A 27526-nucleotide genomic window follows, 5' to 3' on the forward strand; every position below is an offset into this window, starting at 1 on the left:
GTAATCAATTTTTTAGTTTTTTTATCCACCCCTAATAACATGACCATAACCGCCTCAACTAGTGGAGTCCTCTACTCTTATCTTTAACATTACTATTATTGTCAGTAACATTTTATTTCTCTCATCTCATCACCAACGCTCAATTATAACTATTAATGAAAAATAATTATTTTACTTCCATAGAAAGAAATATTTTTTCAAAGTACATTAAACTAATCGTTTTTTAAAGAGAATTTTTTTTTTATTAAATAAAATTGTAGGCTTAACACACCTCTAGTTAGTGTTAAAAAATATTTTAATTCTTATGAATTTCAACCAACATGGTCTATTTTTTAATTAATTTCAGTCAATGTTATTAATAATATTTGGATTTTTTTATTTATTATTTTTTTAGATAAAATGTCTTTCATTTATTTATTTATTTCTACTATAATATTTACAGCATGTAGCCAATACTTCGGTCTCATGTAAATGACTCCCGGGTATTTACTTAAAGTCACATGCTTTTATATTCTATTTATTTTTGTATTTTAAAAAATAATTATTTTTTTTTAAAATTAATATACTTTTTAATATTTTCAAATCATTTTAATACACTAATATAAAAAATAATTTTTAAAAATATTATTATAATATATTTTCAAATAAAAAACAACCACAGCCGCCTATAAAACACCACCCCGTTAATAAAATATATTATACACAACACAGATACCATTATCAACAGCCATAGCTTTTAAAGGAAAAACCGCATTACAAAGGACAAAAGTAGAATTAGCCATTTTAAGTAGTGAACAAGCCCAAAAACAAATACGGAAATTGAAGCAATCATATGCGTCCACGTGCCAGTCATTTATAGTACTCTCAACCTGGAATCACCAACTCACCCAACTCGACCCCTCACTGTTTCTGCTCAAATCTATAAGAATCCCCAATCGTCTCTCCATTTTCTCTCTGACATAGCTACACTGCTTCATTTTCTTCTTGTGAAACAGAACGCAGAGATCACTCCTTGGTGGATCGGTCATGGTGAGAGGGAAGGTGCAGTTACAACGAATCGAAGACAAAAGCAGCCGTCAAGTGTGCTTCTCAAAGAGAAAGAGAGGTTTATTAAAGAAAGCTAAAGAACTATCGGTTTTGTGTGATGTTGAGATGGCGGTCATCATCTTCTCCTCCACTGGCAAGCTCTTCGAGTTTTGCAGTGGCAACAGGCACGTCCTTAATTCTGTCTCTTTATACTTTCCATTTTAAGCTTGCCTTAAATTTTATTTTTTCTTCGTTTTTGATTTGATCGTGGTCATATGGAAGATATTTTTGCTAGATATGCTTTGAATTTCATGATCTTATATATTTGCTTGGCTTTTGGAAACACATACACTGAGAGACAAAAACCCTTTTCAAATCATCTAACTGTCACTGTAGAGGGAGCGAGATTCACTTGGTATATCCTTGTTCATTGGAAAAATCAACAGGATCTCCTAATAGAGAAGTTTGTCCACTTATGTGGGCCTTTGTCACTTTCCTGACTTTGATATGCATACCACCAGTTTTGCCTTGATTTGCATATGCTCGTGCTGTTGTGCTGTGTTGTGTGTGTTGGGATCATCAGCCACGTCTAGGCCTAGGTATATTATTTATTATTTGATTTCAGGAATTACTGTCTAGAAGGAGACAAGATAGGTTACGAGGATGATATGGATTATAAATGCAAGATCCATGTTAGCTGAGGATGTGACGATGGGTAGCAAATTACACGATGGAATTCTGATTTAGCAATCAACCTCGTATTTTCTGTGTGTTTCCCTAAATTGAAGGATATTATGTTTTGTAGGGGTGTTCACGGTCCGGTTCGGTTCGGTTTTAACATAAAAATTCAACCGAACCGGAAAATATCATTTCTTGTTAATATAACCCGAACCGAACCGAAAACCGGTTCAAACCGAACCGATTTTGTTCGGTTCGGGTCGGTTTTTTAGCCTTAAAAACCAGAAAAACCGAAACTAATAAAATAAAATAAAACTTTTGGGGAAAAGAGAAGGGAAAGGGTGAGTGGGTTGGAAAAGTTTTGGGGAAAAGGGAAGGGGGAGGGTGAGTGGGGTGCAAAGGTTTTGGGGAAAAGGGAAGGGGGATGGTGATGGTGAGTGGGGTGCAAAGATTTTGGAGAAAAGGGAAGGGGGATGGTGAGTGGGGGCCGGCGGGTATTGGAGTGGGGGCCGGGTGCAAAGGTTTTATATTTTGTTTTAGATTCAATTAAACCGGTTCGGTTTAGTCCGGTTCAATCGGTTTAAGCTTTTTAAAACCGGAACCGAACCGAACCGGGTGGTTTTTTTAAATTTTTTAATCGGTTTATTCGGTTTTTTTATCGGTTCGGTTTTTTCGGTTAATTTTTTCTCGGTTTTCTCGGTTTAATCGGTTGATCGGTTTTTTTGAACACCCCTAATGTTTTGTATAAAAAGTTTGAGAAACATAAATGAATATATAAATATAAATCTGTTTTTATAGTGAAGAATTCTTGTTATCTCAAAATAGAAATGATTATTTGTTATGTTTTAACTCTTCTATTCCAAGAAAATAATGCAATGCTAACAAAAGGAACATAAATAGATGAAAAATTAGTGTCGCATAAATAATTTTTCCAATAGTTAAACCGCTCAAACAATCCCCCTCATATATTCGATATCCAAATTCACCACACTGTAGTTTTTCTCGTTATATAAAACAACCCCATAACAAAAAAAATTTAGAAAGTTCATCGGTTTCAGTAAAACCTCCTAGAACACCACAATGTCTAGAATTAAGCAAAATTATTGCGCAAGGATTTAGGAATGCAAATTTCCTCCCTTGCATAACCTCGCTTAGAAGAACGTAATTGGTCGAAAGTAACTCGCTTGACTTTTTACAACACTGCAATGGTGCTCGGTGCAGCTCACGAGCACTTGACACTTGGTGCAGGACTCTTTTAATAAGAAAGTGAAGTTCACTTTCATAATTAGTTTAAGTTTTTGGTGGGCGCACTCACACACATAAATTAAACATTGATCTTATCATACTTAATTGTGACGAGGAGATAACACTTTAATGATTGGTTGAAGCGAGGTGTAAGGTTAGCCAATCCATTTGTTAGGGAGGACCGGGATATTAATAACTCACCTAAAGGAGGTGTGTATTCTATTATGTATTAAAATCTCATTTTAATTCAGGGCTTGAAGTCCGATTTAGACACAAAAAAGAAGTTATGTTTACTTGAATGTTTGATTGTTTTTAACTCATAAAACTTAAAATTATATTTGAATTTTAAAAAAAATTAAAAGTTTAACACCAAGAGTTTTTTTAGCAATATCCCTCATAAATCCTCGAATGTTCTAATCATATCTCTCATATATCCTACCTTATATTTCATTTAACTAAAATTAAATTTATATATAATTCCTTATTATTTTTTGCTGCATCGCCGTATATCTGATCCGACTATATTCATTTTTAACACATATCCATTATATATATGAGGGTTTTTTTTTTTTTGAAGTATTCATGTTTCTTAACCTCTTATTGATTGAAATTGTATTATTGCTATTTTAATGTAGACTTATATTTGAAAATTGAAATACTTCCTAATTGAAAAACTATTTGAAAAACTAATAAATGAATCAAAATTCATTTCATCCAAAATTATTCTATAAAACTTATGACTAAGCATCATCACATTATTTAAAGCGAGCCATACTCATAATTCAATATACCTGAATTATATTGTTCAATTCCCTAAGAGTTTGGAAGAGTTTTTGTTTTTCTTTCATTTGAATGCAAAATCCTTTAGTAGTAACTTTTAAAAACACCTATTCTCTTCTTCCCACTTTTTCCTCTTAGTTTTTACGCTTGTAAATTTTTTAGTAGAATCTACTCGGAAATTGCTGATGTATACATAAAATGGACATATGACACTAAAATGTGGGGCCTTTGTGCCAGACAACTCATTCACATCCTAATTCCGGAAACTACACAGAAACAATGAACAAATCAACGTTTGTGCTTATTGATATTTTATTTATTAGAATCTGATAGTAGAGCGAAGTACTCACGAGTCTGAATCATCTAGGATAGTGCACAGTCGTGCGTTGATTGGTTGCTTTATGATGCCTCAAGTGGTTGCGACTCAATATAACGCCACAACACCTCATGGGCACTTGGTAGTAGATAGTGAAGTAGCCATTTAGGCTCCTAGCCTCTTGCCCCTTCGCTTGGCGGCTAGCTCTCTGTCCCCTTCTAGACCATATAATGTAGGATTCTTCATTCAAATACTGTGCATAGAAATAAAGTTGTACCTTCACCGACGACTTAATAAGTTCTTGCTGTAAATATCAAGCTTTTGATTCCAAAATTTGGTTGGTCGATGCTTGAACTTGCTCTGGTGATAGCAGTAATGTGCGGTGACCTACTGATAATTTGCAAAAATGATGTCTACATAGATTGCAAAACTTTTTAAAAGGCTTTAGAAGCATTGCAAAACTTTTATTTATAACAAACTCTTGAAACTATGCTCTTGAAATCAAAGCTTCCATTTCAATGAACAATACATTCTTCTAAAATAAAATCCTACTACAAATAAAGCAAGTTTACTGAGCGTGTATTTGATATTATAATAATTTTTACGATTATAACTTAACCTGAAAAAACAAATTTAATTAAAAAAACCGCATAATATAGTTTTTTTCAAAACCACAATTTTTACAATATTTGTAATTAAAAATATATTTAAGTAATGAAAACTAAATAACTTTTGAAACCGTGATCATTCTATAAACATTTCATACTCTAACTTGATAGGATCTTATAGTCTAAAATCAGTGACTAGAGTCGATGATTTTAACGGTTCGTAGTTATGGAATAGGAGAGTATTACTACCATGAACTGAATTGACCTCCATTGAGGCTGCTCTGACCTCCTCTATATATTCTTTAATTAATCAAGTAGGTTATGTTAACTGGCACTAAAGCGAATTACTTCAATATAATTTAAACTACTGCTAAAAGTTGTCTTTGTTTAATTCTAAGAAGTAAAATTTTATGAATATCGAATTCTCATGATGGTATGAAAACATTACATGATCGTGAATTACTATTATCCTAAATTTAGCGGTAGTGTTTGGTATCATTATGATTTATTTTTTTCAAAACAAGTTTTGGTGAACTGCTATCTTTATTATTTCTTATGAATGATTTTATAAACCGAATCAAGTATTTAAAAATGGCTTTTAGTGCTCTGTTTTCTATTAATAGATTGTAAATGTCACACTACCACCATGAAAATCAACACAACGCCACCACACTATCACAGCGACCACCACTATCCCATCACCATCGTTCCCCCAAACACTTCCAAAACACTGTTATCACCATTAATGTTATCCTAGTTACAATTTTGGATCATTGCTCTGAATCGAATGTTCACCGATTCAACCATCAGGTTGTTTTTTATTCAATGTTGTGAATTTTATCAGTTTTAAAAATGATCTGATTCAAGTCCCTGTCACCAGTTATTTAGTTTAGCTAGTCAGATAAATCCAATTTTGATAACACTAACTACCAGAGCTATAGCATGCACTTTAACTTTATTGAAAACGAAATCACACAACCATAACCAAACCAATCAATTTGTTTTGCTATAGCCATCAAAATCATTATCAGCACCATCACTTATACCATCATGATATGTCGTTGTCACCACAACCATACCATTATCATAACATGCATTTTAATTATTTTTTTCTTAAAATATTTTCCACAATGTTTGTTTTTAAGAAAAAAAGTAATTTTTTTTAAAAAAGCTAAAAATAAAAGAGAATGAACCACTTTCTTATATGTATATGTACAAATTCATTGAAGGAAGGCTTTTATAGAAAATCTTAAATTACACTTCAAATCTCATTTATAAATGAGAATTAAAAAAAAAAAAGAGTAGCAGGTCATTAACTATTAGTATGACAAAAGTACTTCTTAAGTTGTATTATATGAGTGATTATTAAGAGCACAAAAAGAAAATAGAAGGAAGTTTAAGCTTTTTGGTGGAGGTGAATGTAGAGGTTTAATATCAAAATTCAAGGAAAAAAGAGAACAAACTTATTAATATGTAGAAGTAGAGATTAAGGTCATGTTTGTGTATGTAGTAATATTGCGATTGAAACTTTGATTGTAATGAAAAAAATAATATTTTTATGTGGTATCCCAAAAACAAAGAAACTTATATATAAATAGAGCAAGTCATTTTTAAATTTGTGTAACTTACTAGTAGATTTGATTTTTATTGAGTTAAGTTGGGATTTTTAAATAAATAAGTTTGTTTTGTGATTTTGACTCAAAAAATTTGTTAGACTTCGACAGGTATCCTGAAAATAAGAAAAGAAGTATCACTAACTCTTTTATCTAGTATTTCATAGGAATAGAATAAATGATGCAGATAAATATAATAGAAAATATATATTTTCTAGATTTTATATTTTATTTTCTCTTACTCTTATACTAAAATAAAAGATGTCTTCAAATATTTTAATGTTGCATAATAAAATTGTTTTTGCATTAATTCAAAGCCTAGAAAAGTCCATTGAGCGCCTCGTGCCTATGTCATAATAGATCGGAATGCTTGCCTTGGATCGATTTCTAGTGAATAATTGCTCTAGTGAATAACTAATGAAACTAGATAGAACAAAACTATAAATAACACAAGGCACTTGTTTTCTCCATTTTCTACTGGTTTAAGTCCTTCCAAAAACAAAATATAGAGAAGTTAAGTTATGAGTTTATTGAATTGTTATTTAGGATTTAAAAGCATGTTTGACTTTGCTGCCAATTCATGAACGTAGGTTACAAATTAGGAGAACGTAAAAAAATGGTTCTCTATAAGAGAGGGGGATTAAGGAATGGTATTTTTTCAGAGGTTGGAAATTAGAGTTCTCTGTAAGGAAAGGGATTGAAGAAGTAGGAAAGAAGATTTCCCAACAGAGCAGCAGCCAGTCGAAGTCATGGTTTTTGAGTAGGCCCAAGGCTTTATTCAACCTAGGCTCAAAGTTGTCGCAGAAATGGTGAATTGACCTACTCAACTATGTGTAGTCCACCTCTGTTGAAAACCTAATTTGTGATTGGGTCCTCCACTGATCATGGGTTCAGGATTGACAGAAGCTCCAATATCTAATTTACTAACTTCGTATGAACATTTCAAATTAGGTTTGAAAAGGAATCCAATAGGAGAGGGATGTAAGAAGACAGCAATGAGATTTTCATTAGTGACATAACAGTATGGAGAGAAAAATAGTACTCTATCCGTCCCCATAGTGATCGTCTAACTTTTTTATTTTCGCTTGTCAAATTATCAAGTCATATATTTTCTTATAATTTCTCTAATCTTGTAAGAGACCTGCGATTAAAATAAGGGTATTTTAGAGAATTGCGAATAAAGAACAATGATATAATATATCAGTTAATGACTTTTATCTCTCTAGAACCGACGGAAAGAATAATAAATTACACTAAACATGAACAAACAAAATTGGAACAAAATAGTTCAAGTTCAGGTTTATAGAAAACCCTTATATATATATATAGTTGAACTGATCAAAAGATATTCTCTAGATTATTATTATATAGCTTCTTTAGACTAAGGATCTTGCTTTTTGGTTACCAAGTAAAAAATGCAACTTGGTTAAAAAGTGATGGCAACTGCTCAGCCACTTGGAATTTGTTTCTCTCTACGTGTGTTTTTTGGACGGCGCTTGAAACACACAAAAACACATAAACAAACGAGCAAATTAAATTTGCGTTCCACAAAAGGTTTATAGTTAGCTGTGGTTGGAGAATTAGGAATTTTAGAAGTGAATTTGAGTTGGGGTTTGATTCATGAAAATTAGGATTGATTAGGTCTTATGTTTAGGGTGGAGTTCAGATTTTTTTTATTTCTGAAGTAATCCGAGCTTATTGTAGCAAAAAGAAGTATTAAGAGAGGAGCAAGTAGAATAAAGTGCTTTAGAGAAAATAGAAGAGAGGATGAACTAAGAACTCCTCGAAACTTGTATTCCCCATTAGCCTTGCTAAGGAAAATCACTTGCCAAGTGCATCTGCTACAAACACTAAACTCTCTTCTTTTATACTTCAATGATGAATTCATCAGCATAAGAACTTCACATGACATAGGGCTTGTTAAGCTTCTTCTAGAGTTCAGATTCTGCCATACTTGATTATTCCAAATTAACCAGATAGTTCATCATTGAAAAAGTTGTGTGTGCTTATTAACTGGCACTACAAATCTAGCTTGAAATTCATCACACTACATTGTTAATAGTTTATTGAAATCAACTAGCATAGTAAGAGGCGATTCAATCATTAAGGCTTTAATCTCTCCAAAGGCTTTCTGAGCTGAATATTTATTCAAGCATGTAGTAATAGAACTCATAATGAAAATTTCTTGGTACAGAGACTTCTTTTTAGAAACAATAGGTATGCTATCTCAGAAACAAGCATGGCACAGAGATGTATTTGATGGTGATTTTGTTGATTGCAAAGCTATCTACACCCATGTTCAAACCAAATACTCATAGTCACAAATACTCGATTCTCTCTGTTTTTTCTATCTTCTTTCTCGCAATTCTTCTCATTTTAACAACATATTCTCAAACATATAGTGCGTTCAAATTACCTACTATAATTCCAAAATAATCGAAAGAAAAGAAATGAGAACAGCAGAGAAGCATTCTCATTATGTTCCTTTTTCCTTCAATCTTGTTTTTCCTTTTCTATATTTCTAAATCGAATAATATTATCAATAGAAATACAATAGTTACATACTGTTGATAAAAGCGTAGTTAAGTATTGCAATACAAAAAAAGAAAAGAAGGAAAAGAACCCATTTGAACTCACTTCGGCCATAAATAATAAAAGCATAGTTACCTATTGCAAAGTTTCTGTGGAGAACCTAAGCTATCATGTATAGTTGGAGAAAATTCATATAGTTTCATCTCAGTAATAGCTGTTACCTTTTGATGTTAGAATAAATATAATAAACTCCAAGAGTAAAGGCCAAAAAGCTTAATTTTTGCCTGGCATATTGTTCTTCCTAATGATCTTACTTGACAGGTAAATCCTAACAAGATAACTGAGTGTCATAAATCTATCTTCTAACTTTTGACTATCATGATTATTATTGCACCCTAATACTACTTTCATGATTTTCATCGTGATAAATCCTCAAGTCACACTAGCAGAAATCAAAATCATGTCCAGCATCGCATACTTTCAATGTTTCATGCCTTCATTTTGTCCAAAACCCTTGGAACTGATAATATATCCTCTATTTAAGATCAGTCATGCCTCTTGATTAAAAAGCAAAGAATGTTAAGCATGTTTCCCACTACTGTATGACAGCAGGAGGCTAGAAACTGTCTCTCCCTGAAACTACATATGACATGAGCATTAATGTTCGATGATACAAGGCCTTCCGTAGAAGAGTTGGTTATTATTGACCTTTCATGTTGGCTAGCAGTCTAAATGAAAGCCTTAGCCTTAGAATGCTATCAAGATACAAAAAGACAATAAGTAAATACAATCCGCATAAATGAAAAATGACCACCACAACACACACTAACAAGGGCTCATAGAAGTGAACCTTACAACCATTATCCACTGTAAATTTTAGAAGATGGAAGAAATAGGAAAATACCTGTCATATGGATTGTCAGGGATTTTTATGCTGGCTAAACTTCACTTGTAGCTTCAATTCTGACCATAGCAAAACAGATCCCAGTAAATTAGAAAAACTACCTCCTAGTTAATTGTTCACATGTAAATATTTTAAAAACAAATATATTTGCAAATTGAAATGAATTACCGAGTTGCAATTTTGATTGTTCATCTACTTTCATTGTTCTAGAATTATATAAAAGAATTTCACGGAAATTGAAGTTAGTACTTTATATAGCATCCATGAGTGGTTACAATATGATGCAGTTTTTGGAGTATTCATTATTATACTTACGTTTTATTGATTCTCTGTTGGTATTTGCTTCACAATACTTGTAGGTTCCTTGCTTGCTTATCAGTTGTACTATGTTCCTTTATGCCCAGTTTGAGGATTTCTGAGTTGCGCAATGTTCCTTTGTGTACAGTTTGAGAAATATCCTTGAGCGCTATGACACACATAAAACTAAAAGTCAAGAAATAGCAATCTGCAAGAACGTTGATAAAACCAAGGTTAGTCGATTATTCATCATTTTGCCAAAACTTTGTTATTGCATTCAATATTTGAGCATAGCACTAGAAATCTCTAAATTTCCAAAAGATACAGCTTTTCGATTATTCCATTTTACTATATTTTGGGCAAAAATGCGTGAGATCCAACTCCGGAGGAAAGAGCCACTTAAAAACTACTTCAACTCTGTTTTCGAAACCTAATAGTAAAAGGGAACTTTTTGAGAGAGGGAGAGAGATTTTGTGAAATCCTTATAGGCAACCACCCAGAATATGGCAGCTTTTGCTGGGAAACACTGGAACGCAATTGCTGAAGAGAGGGGTTCACGGTGCATATGATGCTCTGTGCTTCTTCAGGCTACCTATATTAATGTCTTAAAATGTTTTCTATCATGTATGTGCACTTTTACGTGGATGCCTATGACACATACATGCATGTTACTTCAGGGATCAGTGCACAGCTCCTGGAGGAAGGATGTGTTTTTCTAGGAGGATCATGTTGTAGGGGGGAAAAACAGAGAAAAAGAAAGTGTGAAATGTGAAGGCACTGCTGTACAGAGTAGACTAGTGACCAGATTTATAGTCATAGGCATAGGGCAGTGCAATGATTGTTCAAGATTATTGGCTTTGCTAAAGTAACCATAGATTAATAGGCTCGAATATTAACTTCCATATTAATCAGGTTCAAGAGGTTTTCAGTCTTTTTATTTTCGTGTTTTTTGTGGGATGAGTTTTCTTTAGTTCAATGATCCAGCATTTGAGTTACCAAACTTGGTTGAACTACCCCATGATAGAAGCCATCATGGCAAGGGAGATTTTCCATAAAGTCACTTCGATTCAAATTCGACAAAGCTAAATACAGCAATTTGATGAAGATTTTATTTCACTTTTTTCTTTTTTCTTTTTTCTTTTTTTGCCTTTTAGAATTCTAGATCCTCTTCATGAAATCAAAATTGCCTAGCTTTCATTTTGTTTACCTTTTGGAAATTCAGCAGAATCATCACGCAGAATACACGGGTCCCAGCTATATGGATGCTAACCCACTCCAAATGGTCCAAAGGTATCATCAATCTTCAGATTCATGTCATACGCTTCATGGAAATTGACATGTTGCATTCCACTGGACCTATCACTAGCATTTACTGGCTCTTTTTTGCAGGTACTTTGAAGGGAAGAACATAGAACAGCTAAATATAACTCAACTCATTCAGCTAGAAAGAGAACTGGACTCAACACTAGTTTACACCAGAGGAAGAAAGGTCAGTTGTCCAATTCAAACCCATGATCAACAGAACAACCTTGTTTGTTGGTTGTGAGAGCTTGAAACTCTTCATTACTGCAATTATCTAAGATCATGTTCCATCTATTTAACACACTTAATTACTCCTAAACAAAATGTGAGTGACTTAGCAATCGAAATACTGAAACATTTGAATAATGGTGATATGTAGACAGAAGCAATGATGAAGTCCGTAACAGCCCTCCATCAGAAGGTATGCCATTCTCTCTTTCTTTCAAATAAATTGGGCGTATTTATTGAAGCCTTGTGGTTCTGGATTAAGTGTTGTCAGTTCAAGTACTTTCGTTTTATTTATGCGCGCACCAATAGTTAAGTTAGTTTTCTTAAGTGACTGCATGCAAGTGTCATGAATTGTTATGTGCAAATGAAGAAAGTTTATATGATGAACATTAAGAAAGAATCGAAACTGTCCAAGCCTGTCCCTACCATTCGTAAAGAACAAAGGTAGGAATCAAACTATGAAATCTACCACTGCCAAGCATATATGTACCAGTCATTTCTGTAAATTGTGGCAAGAGATTCCAGCATACACTAACAATAAAAATGACGGGAACGAAAACGATACCATGATTGAAAGCGAAGCGCTGTTTAGTATTGATGGAACACGGAAATACCTTTATGAGACTCCTAGATCCATAGGCTGAGGTGGATTTAATCTGCAATAATCAGAATTAGACTTACTTGCCCCTAGAGGCTTACGCAGTTGCAAGAGGGGGTGCTTGATGGCTTCTAAACCAGATAAGCCATTCTCCAATGTACGGCTGCCTCCTCCTAGAAGCAATATTAGTTGCACGATGAGCACTTAATTAAAATGCATGGAAGAGAATGGTGCCTTTATTGAACTGCTGCCTGTGCTGTAAGGCTCTCATATAGTCACATTCTATCCGTACGGGTTCGTCGTTCTTTGGATGGGTGTACAAAAAGATGGAACAAATCATTTAAGTTTGTTGCGTTAAATAATTGCATGGTAGGTGTTTTGTCAGGAGCATATCCACAGCCTGATATGGCATGTAACAAACTTCATTTGCATAGGAATTCTAGGTAGAATGTGTTCTGTTTCAGTATGTTGTTTTCATGGAAATGAGAACATTTTCTAGAAGATGTGAGAGGCAGAGGAATGGGGTTGAGGAGGCAGGTAGAGACAGTTGCTGTAGGGAAAACAGATGGGGAGTGATTAATTATCATGAAAAACAATTCCTAATGATAAGAGGAACAAAGGATTGTCCCAAGAAACTTAGTGGTCTTTTCTCCTCACATTCTTGCAGTTTAGGCTTAATGTGTTGCTTTTCTTTAGGCTCTGGTTTTCCCCTTGAATTACTATGGGAGTACTAATTAGTAATTCCACTCAAAACAGCAAGAGAAAGCACAAAACTAAGAATTTGTAGCTAGGTTGTCAATAAATTACATGGGAATTTTTCTGATTGCTTCTTCACTTTCGCATTCAAGGTTTGGTGTGCAACTTTTTTCCTACTGGGCAGGGTCATTATTTTGTTGGCTTCTCTATTTCTCCTGTGTCTCGTGTTGCTTTCGTGTCTCCAAGATTAGGTCTCTTATTGTTTTAAGTGCCTAATAAACGTAGTGCTCTTGCTTAAGCTGTCAAGGTTACAAGCGGATCGATACTTTGCTAACTCCCATTTTCTATTACTAATTACAGGAACAAGATCTGACAGATGAAAATAATCTCATAGAAAGAGAGGTAAACTCAGTTGAAATATTCTTGTAAAATAAAACAAAACTTGAACAACTCGCCTAATATCAGATATGTACTGATCAGCTTGCCTCTCTGTATCATGAAAACCAGATATCTGCAATCATCAACAATGGCAACCTCGCCGGCCAGCATGGCCGTGTTGTTGAAGATCCGGATTGTGTTCATCCTTCTCCACTGGACTTGTTCCACTTTTAGCAAGATCTCAAAAGGACAGATGGCGAATCCCGGATGCTTACGTCTGGGGAATAACATATAGGCATTTATTATACCCACCAAGTGCCAGGTGGTGGTCAAAACAAATTATTAAGCATGTAACTAGTTGCCAGTTGGAAGCACAAGCCTTTACCAAGTGGCACGTCAGCTTACCTATATATATGTCTGCTCAGGATTGGGCCGTTAAGTTGGGTCCCTTATATGCTAGTAGTGCCTGTGAATAATTGCTGCATGCACGGCAGGCGTCATGTCTACCACGCATGGGGGTAGATGCCGGGATTGCGAGACCGGTCCGATGACCCTGCAGCTAGTAGTGGCTTCAGGATGGTTATCATGACTACTGTTGTTATTATGATCATAATAATCGCTGTTATTGATGTTATTTCCTTGCCTTGGTAGGAGAACATATATTTCACGGGGACTAGCTCGGGCTCTTTTAATGGCCGTCCTTCACGGTGCCGTATGCAAAAACTTGCATCCTATTTCTTGCAAAATGCCCTGTAATTTACACTTGTGAGCGGCTTATCGTTGTTTCAAGCACATGACAAGGCATCCATAGTTCTGACAAACATGTGATCTCCTCCTCCTTCTTGGCCCCTAACCCTGAGATCAGAACGATGAAACAACCTTAGCTGACATCTATATATACATCTCCTTTTTTTGAATATTGAAACTGGGAAACTGCCATATGCACAGTGGAGAAATATCATGAAAAATGCTAAACTCGTGAGAGGTTGGAGAACCTCTAGGATGACGTGGCTCTTTGCATGGTTAGATTGACGTGGCAAGTATTGGAGGATGCATGGTGGCTAGATTCGCTGATGCACTCACACAACAAGCTCCCGGCCCTGATGGGCTCGAGATCCTTGGATATCCCAAGTTAGAAAAAAGAAAAAGAAAAAAAGAAAAAGATGGTACTGTAGGTATTGAAATTAAGAGATGACATACCAGAGGAGGATGAACAAGGATTGAGAGATGAGAGATTTGGGAACCCCTCCCTGCCTCATAGAGTCTCTGGAGCCCCGCTAAGTTGCTTGGAAAGGAGGGTATAGATGTAAATCCCCTTGCCACTTGTGATCTCAAAGCATGATGATCAGGAGATGAATTTCTAGAATATTCGATGAGATATTGTGAAGCCTAGCTAGATGGTAAAATCGTCAACTTGGCAGAAGCACGTGTGTCTCCATTCGATGCATGAAAGCTCTTTGTATGCCTCCTTGTATATGATCAATAGGAGAGTACTAGTCCGTGCCTGAGCGAAGAGGCACCGTGCTGTCTTTTTCTCAGACAAGCGTAAGTGGCTCCTCATTCCTGGTATTTTAATACTTGGTTAAGCTGTGCTTTTGTGTCCCCGCAGAGGGAGAAATGTTGACTCCTTGTATTCGGAGGGGCTGCAACCTTTTTTTCATGGGTATAAAGATAATTTTTTCCTATTTTCAAAGGGCATTTGCCTTGATGATGATATCTATACAGGTGATATATATATATATAGGCAAGGTAGTTTTCCTTGTACACCAAATGGTGCTGTGCTGTGCACTTACTCCTTGATGGAGATGGGTCATTGCTTGCCAAAACAACCATCACGATCATATCAATTTTGCTCTTAGCTCGCCTTCACTGCCATTTGCTTTTTGCAATTGCTTTGACCTAATAGCTCGCGAGGGGCCAAAATCAGAAGAATAAAAAGGTCTTGGATTTATTCTTATAAAATAATCATGATAATCCGAAAGAGTTGTCTTAATGGGTAAGGGAAGTGATTCTTTTTATTGACTTCTTGGGTTCGACTCTCGGGACCCCCCACCAGAGATAAAGGTGTGATTAGACAAAAAGTGTAAATTTGACAAGTTATTTTTTAATAATAAGAATACTCTATTCTCAAAGCAATTACATTTATAATCCTCTTCTTCATACTTGTAAAATAAGAGTTTCTTTGTTAAAATCTCTATCTATGCAGAATGGAGTTTTTCACGAGCTGGGCGTACTTACAGATTGTTGAAGTCTAAAATTTTAGGATGTGGAGAATGGAAATTTTGAGGTAGATTTAGAGTGCTTAAATGACTTTTATATTGATAACGTGCTTTCTTTTGTAAGAAAACTGTTCGTTGTTTCATTTACTTGATATTTTTTCAAAACAGAAAACCTCGTATGAGTGTTTTCATTTATGTACCTTCCAAAAGTTATGCGTGGTTTTGTGTGGATGCTTTTGTGAGTACCTCTGAACTCTCTGCATCACGATGACAGCCATTTAAGGGATATCTTGTGTGCTAACAGGACTTGAAACACGATATCTTGTGTGCTAGTGGGACTTGGAGTTCAACTTTAAGAACTCACAACAAATCCAATCCCAATACTTAAGTCATTCTTCAACAAACATAGGATCCTTTTAATAAATCACTGACCAGAAAAATATGTAAACAATTGACTAAAAAGAAAACACATTATGAGTAGGCAAAAGAGTAGAAGCTTATGAAAGGAGAGTTTTTTTTTTTTTTTTCTGTGGTAGCTAAGAGAGATGCTGTTGTTTTTCTGAATGAAATTTGACTTGGTGTGTACAGTTTGAAAAGTAGGTTTAAGAGAAGTTTTAAATTGTAGTTTTTCATAACCACTAAATGAACCCTAAAGGCTGTTGGCATCGGAGGCGGAGGAGGTTTTTGACGTGGTTGTGGTGAATGGCAAAGATATTATCCTCTGTAACTGTGAACGCCAAGTGCGATGAGAAAAATGGTTGAGGCAAAAGAAGACGACGTTTTGAACAAACATAAAGAGTCCACTGGTTTGTCTCCGCAGAAATCCACAACTCGGCTATCCGACGTCAACAGTATGAACAGAATCAAAGCTATTACCACTGGTTCCCAATGTGCCATTTGCCAGAGTCTTCTTAGCTTCCTTCCTTTGTCTGAGCCTTCTATTACTTACCCACTAGGAGTAATGACGATTGAGGAGAAATGCTGAAGATATGTGATGAGTAACGGAATCCAGAGAAGATGGATGGGACTATAAAGACAGGGGGCGAAAGAGTCAATCTCCGGAAGGGGGCATTGGATTTGACTCTGCTTTATTAGCTGCATCCCCATGGACGGCATGCACAGGATGTGGCAGTTCTCTTTCCTCTGGATGTCTCTGAGAAACGTTTAGATCTTTTTGTGAAGCTTGGCTATTTCACTCTGTAGGTGTTTGATTTCCTAGTGAGAGTAAACATCATGGATTTTGTTAGGTATTGCCATTAGTGGGACTACCCCACCACCAAACAAAGTGGCCACCACCACCAAGCAAGTGGCAGCATCATTAGTGCCACTAATGGTGGCATGTTTTAAGGGAGTCTTGTCCCCTACATGTGCTGGAGAATGCCTATAAAGGAGGCTTATATTTGAGAGCAAGGTGAGAGAGGAGAACGTGAGAATTGTAGAGAGTGGAAGAGAAAGAGAAGAGGAAGGGCTGCTGCCCATGGCAGCAGCCCTGCAGCTGCAAGGGCAGCAGAGATGTGAGTTGAGTGGATAATCCTCCTCCATGTATTTATTGTATTCTTTCTCTACTCTAATAAAATGGACTCTCTCCCGTGGATGTAGGCGGTTTTGCCGAACCACGTAAAATATTGTGTCTCGGTGTGCTTATCCTCCGTTGAGCAATAATCAGTTCATCACCGGTAACCGGATTCCGCGCCCAACAATTGGTATCAGAGCATATGGTTAAAGTGGTGTTTGATTTTTGCTCAAAAATGAAAGTTGTCAAACTTGTGTTTTAACCATACCACTGTGTAGAGAAGGACGAGACAAAGCCACTGGTGAAAACCGCGTCGAAATCGGACGCCGGAAATGGCCACACGCGCCGTCACGCGCCGACGAAGAGACTGGCCACGCGCGTCACACGCGTCTTCTTCGCCCGGATGGGCTGACCCGACCCGAATACCAGACGACCCGACCCACGTGTCTAACCCGGATAAGGATGACGTCATCATGACGTAATTTGTGACGTCATCATACACAGTAAGCATGGCCCAAGATGACATCAGCATGATGTATTGGTGACGTCATCAAACACAGTCAGCATGCCATGCCAGCAGACACGTCAGCACAGTGGGACCCACATGCCATGTCATCAGCCGCGAGCCGAGCCACGCCGAGCCGAGTTGAGCCGAACCGAGTTGGAACTGAGCCGAGCCGCGAGCCGAGGGATAGGATCCAGTGTAGCTGATCCTACGTGCAACCGGATCTGAGATTGAATCTGAGCCGTTTATCAGGCCAGAATTGTTTTGATCAAATCTTAGCCGTCTGATGTGCGATTTGGACGATTCAAGACATGTTTCCAGCTAATTTGATCATTCCGGATGCAATGGTACGGTCCGATCATTGAGATTCGAGACCGAAAATGGCAGTGGTGAATTATTGAATAGAGATTGCCCGATCAGGAGGCATCTGAGGGTCATCATGGTGGTCGTTGAAGATGAAGAAGAAGAAGGTGCACATGTTTACCCAATTACATGTGCTTAACTGTTAAATGGGAAAATTTTAATGCCTTGATGGAAGGCAAAATTGGGACACTCAGGACACCCGAGATGTGGACGATTTGAGGTGTAGAGTGAAAACTGATGAAGACCAATCTTGACGAATCTAAACACTAGTAGTCTCGCTAGATGTTGAGAAATCATGTATTAAACCTGTATATCCCAGATCACTTGTAAAGGAAAGCAGCAACAAAGCTAGCAAATGGTTGTATATACGAAGAGACAGTACGATGGATAGATATGGCCTAAGAAGTTCTGTCTAGGAGATTGGGTTTTAAGCGGGATCGTTGTGACCCCTCCAATCTTTCCTGGGAACTTGCTTAGTGGAAGGATTATCCATACGGTACTATTTTCGTATATGTGACAGTTTGTTATGAAACTGTTGAAGACTAGCAAGATGACGGCACAAAGGAACAGTTGGGTTCCATATGATCAAGGATCTGATGGAGTGGTGATTTCTCCAAAGAAGTTAGATTCGATGACTGTGATTTCTCGAGGGGAGAATTGATGAAGACCCTGATAATGGAAGAGAAATACAGCAAGGGAATGAAGATTGGCACCCTATTTTGACTTGGACAGGTGTTGTGACAGGATGAGCTGCTGTCAAACATAAGCAAGGAATAGGGAGAAATCTGGAGAACAGAAATTGCACGAGGGCACATGGAGATTGTGCAGGAGTACCCGAAGGATCCTAACGAGGTACTGTAATGAGACAACAGGTGCAAGGAGAAGAAGAGTTCCCAGATGAAGCTCAGAGCAGAGACTGTTAAAGTTTGTACAACAAGAAGTCTTTTTTGAAGACAACAGGCAAAGACATTTCCAATGCATGCAAGGATGGAAAGAGAGCTGTTGCAGAGGCACCTAATTGAGGGGGTGCAAACGCCTGTGATAAAAGGCGACCGCCTATGATGAAAGGCGTAGACACCAAAGAGAGTGGTGTAGGTGGAGCTATCAAGCAGAAAGGCGTAGAAGCTGCAAACATAGAAATCAAGGTGGAGGATTGCGAGTATACCGCAACTTTCTCTTTCTATGTAGTCAGTGGCAGTAATCTCTCCCAAGTCCACATGGTGGTAGAGAATCTTGGAGCCACTAGAGTCATCCCCAATGAAGGAGGATGAGACCGCCCCATGACAGCGGGCGGAGACACCTTAGAGAGAAGGTGTGAGGGCTATGAAATGAGCCCAAGATCAGGTCGCCCAAGACAACGGGCGTAGACACCTCAGATGGAAGGTGTGGGCCACGATGTGAGCCCAGTTCAAACCGCCACATGACGACGAGCGGAGACACCTCATGAGAAGGTGTGAGGGCCAGGATAGGAGCCCAAGTTCAGAACACCCCAGAGCCGATGTGATGGCTAGATATAAGTGGACAGATGGATAGCCAATGAAGTGGCTATGATGAGTATGAAGACAAATGCAGGATTGACTTTCATGGATATTACCCCCATGCTAAAGATCAATGAGCTAGAAGACATTTGCCTTGGACAATAAGTGGATAACTTGTGGAGCATTAAGACGCGGCTGCTATGAAGGAGCAGAGGGCATGCGCAGGTTCCGGGAACGAGTTGACTCTTGTCAAGGTGGTGAGCTCGGTAATGGCATTGTAATACTCAGAGTATGGAGATAGATATGGATCAACCTTTAATGGGCTGCCCCCATGGTTAAAGGTGGAGAGCTACCTGGACTCTTACGACTAAGAGCGAGAGACTCATGGAGAAGTAAGGCGTGGTTCCTATGGTGGAACAGAGGGCAGGCGCAACTCCTGGATGAGTAGACTCTTGGAAGAGTGGTGGGCTTGTGATCATATTGAGATACTCAGATAATGACTGTCGCACTTGGAATATCCGTTTGAGGGGGTGTTGTAAGCCTTGGTGTGAGGCTTGATAAATCATTCCGGACCGAGCATGGTTGATATGCTCGAAGGGGAATGTTCCCAGAGACAAGCGTTAACACTCTTCAGATGTGATGTGTGAGACCATCTGGTTGAAGTGATCCTTTGGTGTAAGCAAGGGTGTGCTTTGGTGACTCTGGTGATTGAAAGGTTTGGCGAGTACCTGTAAACTTGGCCACGGACGCTCTCGGAATGGTAAGCTTGGAAAAGCTGCAGAATGCAAGCTTGTGCTGATGAAGCAAGAGGACAATTGCCCACATAAATAGCAAAGGGGGTGATTGTTAGGTATTGCCATTAGTGGGACTACCCCACCACCAAACAAAGTGGCCACCACCACCAAGCAAGTGACAGCATCATTAGTGCCACTAATGGTGGCATGTTTTAAGGGAGTCTTGTCCCCTACATGTGCTGGAGAATGCCTATAAAGGAGGCTTATATTTGAGAGCAAGGTGAGAGAGGAGAATGTGAGAATTGTAGAGAGTGGAAGAGAAAGAGAAGAGGAAGGGCTGCTGCCCATGGCAGCAGCCCTGCAGCTGCAAGGGCAGCAGAGATGTGAGTTGAGTGGATAATCCTCCTCCATGTATTTATTGTATTCTTTCTCTACTCTAATAAAATGGACTCTCTCCCGTGGATGTAGGCGGTTTTGCCGAACCACGTAAAATATTGTGTCTCGGTGTGCTTATCCTCCGTTGAGCAATAATCAGTTCATCACCGGTAACCGGATTCCGCGCCCAACAGATTTTTCTTCAGCAGTAGGTGATTAGTTGATTCTTGCTGTTTGGCGACTTGGGGTCCAACCAGAAGATAGGACTGGTATTCATTTACATATTCAATTCGGAAGAGCAAGATCGAGGAAGATACAAAATGTAACGTCATTTACATATTCAATTCGGAAGAGCAAGATCGAGGAAGATACAAAATGTAACGTTACAGAGAGTTTAAGGAAGCATTTTCTCATCTTCCGATTTTCAGTGCATAGTTTCTTCTAGTTGAGTAGATATTAAGGTTAATCAGTGAATCCTGAATATAACAGGAATTAATAATAGGAACATAAATGGGAATACAACCTCAGGTTGAATTCAAATTCTATCAACTATCCACAAAGGCACACAGTGGGATTCTTGTGGAAAGACACCTTTTTGAAACGTGCAAGGTGCAGTTTTATCTGGAGAAGGCTTGAATTCGAGTTTGAACAACGCCTCTAAGGGCACTACACCATGGTTCTAGAGCTGTAATCAACAAACTGATTTCAGACCTAAGCATGCTCATCAGCTTCCAACACATAAGTCATAGGAACTTGCCCTGTTTTCGTATGCTGACTCTCGTAGCCATCGAAGCTGAGTTACTGTCAACCATCTTGCTAATTATTTACCACAGACTAGACTTATGATCGATCACTAATTTCTAGAATCAGTTTATAGAAGCCCGCCCTTGTTAAAGTGTCGCGGCCAGACATCCAGTTACTAGAATATGTACTTGAGGATCTACTAGCACATACTCCTTCTGTCCCTGCCTACGCGAAGGGTCAAAAAAACCATAACCCGAACGGCTAGAGTAACGGCTTCAACATAAAGATCAAGGAGACTGTTGCTCGCCTTGCCTAAGAAAGACAAAAGTGACAGGCAAACGTTTAAAATGCCGCCAGAGTTAACTGGCCCTTTACACATGCACCTGCCTAGCCATTTGTTTCTTTTATAAAGGCTCCACCTCCATTAATCTCTAAAGCAGGCAAAAAGAAGCCTATAAGTGAACAATTATTAGAGGTTAGTGAAAGAAAAGTTGTTTCCTTTCAGCTTTGATAAAGAAAACCCACTACCAAAGCATACCTTCCCTCCCTTTATAACTCAACTCTCTTCTTTCTCACCAAGTTTCGCATCCCCACCTCCTTAGTCGCCAAGAAAATTAGTCCTATTCGCCCTCCTCCATATTTAAACCCTCTTGGTTGTCTTTTCTTTATCAAAACCTTGAAGCAATACTCAGAAAGCTTAAACCCTCAATCAGAGTAGAGAGAAAACGAAAACGAGATGAGTGCAGATTGGGGGCCGGTTGTTGTTGCAGTGGCTTTTGTTTCATCCTCTTATCACCAGGGCTATTGTTCCAGCTACCAGCAAGAACAAGAGTGGTAGAAATTTGGGAACATGTACACTAGTGGGATTGCCATTCTTGTCCATTGCTGTTATATACTTTTGCATAATCACCATCTTGATCATTGCAATAGGTGTTCACATACATGTCCACTGATTGTAGAATTCCTTTCTTTCGCGGGGATGAGTAATCAATCAGAAACACCCAGGCGACGGCCACTTCTTTATCATTATCAGTGCTTGCTTTCATTTTATTCTTATGCATGAGTTTCTTCTCTCTTTTCCTCCGTGTTACCAAATCTTCTTTGCTTGGTCTGGGACTGCTTTGCATCAACATGCTAGGATAGAGGGTATAGATTTGCCACTTCCTAAAATCTCTCTTTGATTCAAAAACTCGTTAAAAACGATGCTTGATACTTGCAATGTCCTCTTTGTCCTATTGATTATCTTGTGTCTCAATTAATATAATAAAGTGATTGATCCTGCTAATGACAATTTATCTCTGTAATTTGGTATGAGACTGCTGACTTATTGCAACTACCACCAAAACTGAGTCTGGAGTCTATAGTTTTTTATTTATTTATTTATTTTCATTTTGACTACTTCACTCCATAGATAAGATATCATTTTGACTACTAATAAAATCAAATAGGACAAAGATGGTGACCGAACAAGAGATCTTCAGCATCTCTTTATTCTAATCGGCCTACAGATGCAATGGAACTCTATGGCATTTCCTTGTGTTTATGTTTTATTTCTTTCTTTTAAACAAGAACCATTGAGCATTTATTTTTCAATGGGCCTTCTAACTAAATTTCCACAGCAACAAAATTGCAAGGATTCACATACACTGACTATGATTAACAAGTCTTTAAACATTCAATGGATCCCAATAATATCGATGATGGTATGTATGCACCGTGTATCAATGGAAAAACAGAGCACGCATTCAATTTCAAGCACTCATTTAATCAACCCAGCACTAGAAGATCAGTGCTTCATGCTTCTTATTCAAATTACTGGGATTAGCAGCCAAGATTCTAATAGATCATGATCATTAACTATAAGAGACTATCTCTTCTTTAGCGAAAAAAAGGAAGAAAAAACATAGAAAGACACATAGATCTTGCCCATCCATCAACAACGTCGTCAAACAAACATACCAAGTACTCGAGTAATCAGCCAGTATAGATGTGAACATGAACAGCCAAGATGAGGATGGCATAGACAGTGAAAAAGATGAGAGTATGAACAGCTATAGCCTTTCCATTCGTCTTCAAACTCCCGAAATCCACATGCTTGTTGTTTCCTGGTAACTGAAACAAGAGACCAGGTTGTAGCAACACAAACAGCACCACCCCAATTACCACTGGCCCCCAGTCTGCCATTTATGTAGCTCAAAAGACAGGTGGGGTTGTTTTAGTTTTTTACTTGTTTTTTAAGAGAAGTGGTTAATTTTCGTTAAGCTAGCTTGAAGACGAGGCTATGGCGATAAGGTGGAAGTGAAGAGGTTTTCTTTTTCCTTTTTTTAATCTTTGTCAAGCTTCGAGGGTGGCCTTTGGGATATGGGAACCTGAAACAGTAGTTAAAAGCACAAGAAAAGCAGTGTGCGTCATTTTCCTTGGTCGGTGACCGTCAACACAGGAATGAGCGACGTCGTTTCTGGTACCCTCCTCCTTCTATTTTCTTTCACAACAAAAAATGATAGATTCTTGTTGTTTTCAAAAGTATATAAATTTAATCTTTTCGTTCATTTTGTTTTGAGAAATAGAAAATAAAAATAAAAAAAATAAATTGAGTTTTTATAATAAGGGACAATTAATTCCTATTTTAAACTTAATCTTTTCATTCATTTCATAATCTTTTTCTGATTTATTTTTCATTTTATTTAAGAAATAGAAAGAAAAAAAAAAAGTAATAATGAAAGATTAATAAAAAAGAATTCATTTTTTGATACAAAACTATTAAACAAAGTATACAATCAACCCAGTCAAAAGACTATTTAATTAATTGTTGATACTATAAGGATTAATTGACTTGTTTTTAATAACTATATAAGGACGGAATTGGTAAATCACTCGTTCTTCGTAGGAAAGTAAAGAATCTTCAAAAGAAAAGCCCAGGCCCATGACTTTATATATAAATAATAAGGACATTAGAGATTTTTTTAATCTCGAGAATGGGCCCCAGTGATGGAAAAACTCATTAAAAGCCATGCTGAACGGCTATACACCAGCTTTCAAGGGAGTGAGGTAACGTGATAATGAAGTAAATTTATAAATTTCCATAAATATCTTTTTTTTCTATTTTTTAAAATAAAAATACACTGGAAAAGAGCATGAAATTGATAGGGAAAAAAAAACCAATTAAATTCATTTCTTAAAACAAGAGGGTTAAATTTATAATTTACTCCAAATACAGTGGACAAAATTAAGAAAGGCTAAATAATGGCAATCCAATTCCACTATGGCTCAAGACAATAATGCAAGCAGATGGACCTACAAACTTTCAATCGTTGGCTTGATTATTCCTTGAAGCAAATCCTCTTTTAGTGTGGTGTATGTATATATGTATGTATATATATAGCTTTTGTTGCGGTTTAAAAAAATATTTTTAATTATGGTTTTAAAAAAAATATGTGTTTTATTAAGTTATTGTGAAATAAAATTTACATGCAAAATAAATAAATAAAAACAGTTATTTTAGCTATTATAAAATAATTGAAGGTTTAAAACCCAATTTAATATAAAAATAAAAATTATTTGATTAATCAAATAATTTGTTTTATAATTGCTGAAAAAAATAAAAACTATCGCAATCAAAATATTCTCTTATTAATATAATTAAGGTGATGGTGCGTTTTAACCATACTGACATTAATAGAAAATGACCTCTTCCTTATCCAACTAGCTCAAAAAAAGCTTATAAAGTGAATGATTGATAAGATAATTCATTACTAGTGTTCATGGAGTTCTATTCTCGGATATATTCGGAATCTTTATCAGTATTAAGAATTAAATTCTAAATAAATTTTAATCTATAAAATAAATCAGAGACTAACTATTTTAATTTATAATTTTTAAAAAATAATAATAATAAAGTTATTTTTTCTAAAATATTCATTTATTTTTTTAAAATATCTTTAAAGAAATAAAATAAAGATAACAAGAATAATATAAAATAATTAATAAATTAAATTTAAGTAATTTATTTAATTATTCTAAATAAACTATTAAAGAACTATCAACTACCCTCCTTCTCTGGGAGTTGAAAGGAAGATATAAAATATAGCAACCAAAGCCTTTTTGGTATACTGTGCTTCATTCTCCTCCTCCTCCTCCTCCTCCTCCCACCAAGTCTTTCAAAAAATTGAGCTGAAAAGAAGGAATTTAGAGATTTTATAATGAAGGATTGGGCTGCTCCTCTTATAGCTGCTGCTTTGTTTGCATTTCTGTCACCAGGGCTGGTCTTTCAAATGCCAGGGAAGGAACGGCCTCTTGATTTCATGAATATGAAGACAAGTTTAGCTGCCATGTTTGTTCATTTGGTTATCTACGGCCTGCTTCTTATTCTGTTTCTTGTTGTTCTTCACGCCCACCTTTATGTCTAGTGTTCATCCAGTGTTTAGTGCTCTAATGCTCTGCTGGGATTTTTATAATTAGGTTGCTCTTCTCTTTTCAATTAGCGTGTTGTTGTGCGCTATATAAAATCTGAATTTTGCTGATGGGGTACAAAATCTCTTTAGGGTTTGGTTGTTCTTATGGCTGCGTCGCCATCTCTAGCAACTCCTTGAACAAAAGAGTTTAGCTTTCCAGGTAGACACAAACATGTGCTTGTGTACAGGAATGGGTGTTCCAGTGACCCGGCATCACGATAACATGATAGCTGGTTAGTCCAAAAAGCCTGTAGTCAAGATTCACTTTGAAAAATGGTGGTTGTGGATCACGACAAAAAGCTCTGTATCATAGGTATCTGACACACTTTTTTCATAAAAAAGAAGAAGGAAAAAAAAGAGCATAGTGCTCAAAATGCAGTGCCTGATTCTCTCACCATGTACCAGTTTTGAATCCTCCACGTTTTAACAGAGAATTGTTAGCTGGATCCTGGACCTGAATGTTTGGTGATGGTTATTGTATACAAACAATGAAGATTACCAAATAGATAAAACCATAAACAGCAAGGATCCAGCACTAAACAAACAACCATCTGGCTGCCATTTGAGCCATGCAGTTGCGATTTCTAAAGCAATCTTGGAAAAAATCAGGTCTTTTCAATCAAGCATGGATGGTGTTAACACAACAGCACCTAGCATGAAAGAAAATTGATATGTTCCTTAAACTTTTCTTGCCTTGCGATCCCTCAGTCTCGATCTTCACTGGGCGTGCTTATTCAAAGATTCCAGATCCTCCAACCCTTTTTAATCCACTTTCATTCAAGTTACCCCTAGTCATCTTCAACCTAAATCTTTGCTTCTCTCTCACTAGCGACAGTTCTTCAGTGACAGGAAAAGCCAACCTATGGTGCGTAGTGCTTCCTAAATATACAATCCATTGTGCTTGAAAATATGTGTCATGTTTATTGAAGTTGCTCTGCAAGTAAATCAGTCTGTTAATTGATTTAGCCAAGAATTTCCAACTTGAAACACAAAGCAAAGACAGAACTGCACTAGATTGGACTAAAGAAATCAAGTACAAAGATTTGCTACACGAATCAGTTTCAAAGCATCTATCATGAAATGGGAAAAGAAAAAAGCAGAGTTGTCACAATTCAAGAAAATCAGAAGAACGATTAAGATCTCATCTTGTGAAAACAGGCAGATCGGCATTCGAAGGCTATGAACCTACATACACGTGGACACCAATAGCTAACAAGAAAATGCAAATGAGAGCAAAGTAGAGGATGGAGTGACCAGTATGGAAGCTCCACTGGTTCTGAAAGTTGCCAAAACTCAACTAATCGCTTGAACGACCGGTATCTGAACAGCAAACTGGTGTTAAAAGTATAAACAGCACCACCGCCACAAATACTGGTCCCATCCGACATCTTCCCCCTTGCTTTCCTTACTGTGTGTCTCAATTTCTCTCCTGTAATTAAACGGAAATCGTGGATTTGAAGAAAAATGGATTATAAAGGCAAGGTATTGCTTTAAGAGAACGGACAAGGATTGATGACTAGGAAAGTGAAGGTTAGAGAATCAAGCTTCGGGTTCCCATTTTCTTAGCTCCATCACATGCACTACAACTAAAAAGGAAACTTCCACCGAAACACTTAAATCCACCTCGTTTGGATTGCTCAAAAGCACCTTATGATATAAAAACACAGAGTGCTAACTTTTTGTGGATCTCCTCCAAGATCACACCGCTGTCCTAAGATGTGGATAGACTAATAACACGGCCCACTTGATGAATATTTTCCACTTCAGAATAATGATTCATGGACATGAGCTTGAAGCTTTGGCTAAACCATCATTAAAGGAGATTGTTATTATTGAGTCCCACGGTGTGGATCATTCCATCTTTAATGCACAGAACCCCATCATGGCCCATTAGAACCTGGACTCCAATCTTTGAAATGAAGTCCCCATCATCTATACCCTCC

General features: G+C 37.0%; 2 protein-coding genes, 1 long non-coding RNA gene and 1 pseudogene across 7 annotated transcripts; 3 read left to right on the forward strand and 1 right to left on the reverse strand.

Annotated features, from left to right (window-relative positions):
- Window positions 1-908: 908 nt before the first annotated feature.
- On the forward strand, window positions 909-13835 carry LOC118055382 (MADS-box transcription factor 14-like). 2 transcript variants are annotated; one of them, XM_073404933.1, is made up of 7 exons: window positions 909-1211; window positions 10148-10232; window positions 11225-11289; window positions 11389-11488; window positions 11681-11722; window positions 13184-13225; window positions 13331-13835. In XM_073404933.1, exons 1-7 carry the CDS (start codon window positions 1027-1029, stop codon window positions 13433-13435), a joined length of 624 nt encoding a protein of 207 aa, XP_073261034.1. In that variant the 5' UTR covers window positions 909-1026; the 3' UTR covers window positions 13436-13835. The 2 variants fall into 2 exon arrangements, with proteins under 2 accessions (XP_073261034.1, XP_073261032.1); XM_073404931.1 differs by having other exon boundaries at window positions 913-1211; window positions 11222-11289.
- Window positions 9298-14808, reverse strand: LOC140954634 (uncharacterized). Of its 4 annotated transcripts, XR_012168077.1 has the most exons (5): window positions 14402-14785; window positions 14197-14318; window positions 13279-14056; window positions 10018-10207; window positions 9298-9908 (listed from the first exon to the last, which is right to left on the reverse strand). It is a non-coding gene; the product is annotated as an uncharacterized lncRNA (long non-coding RNA). The 4 variants fall into 4 exon arrangements; XR_012168071.1 differs by having other exon boundaries at window positions 13279-14318; window positions 14402-14808; XR_012168075.1 differs by lacking the exon at window positions 14197-14318 and having other exon boundaries at window positions 14402-14782.
- A 7060-nt stretch (window positions 14809-21868) lies between these two features.
- Window positions 21869-22158, forward strand: LOC118055317 (uncharacterized; annotated as a pseudogene).
- A 3037-nt stretch (window positions 22159-25195) lies between these two features.
- Window positions 25196-25652, forward strand: LOC118055344 (uncharacterized). Its single transcript, XM_035067221.2, has one exon. The coding sequence runs from the start codon at window positions 25332-25334 to the stop codon at window positions 25536-25538; it is 207 nt and encodes a 68-aa protein (XP_034923112.1). The 5' UTR covers window positions 25196-25331; the 3' UTR covers window positions 25539-25652.
- Window positions 25653-27526: the final 1874 nt, after the last annotated feature.

Source organism: Populus alba, chromosome 1 (genome assembly GCF_005239225.2).
Source record: "Populus alba chromosome 1, ASM523922v2, whole genome shotgun sequence".
Lineage (NCBI taxonomy): Eukaryota > Viridiplantae > Streptophyta > Magnoliopsida > Malpighiales > Salicaceae > Populus > Populus alba.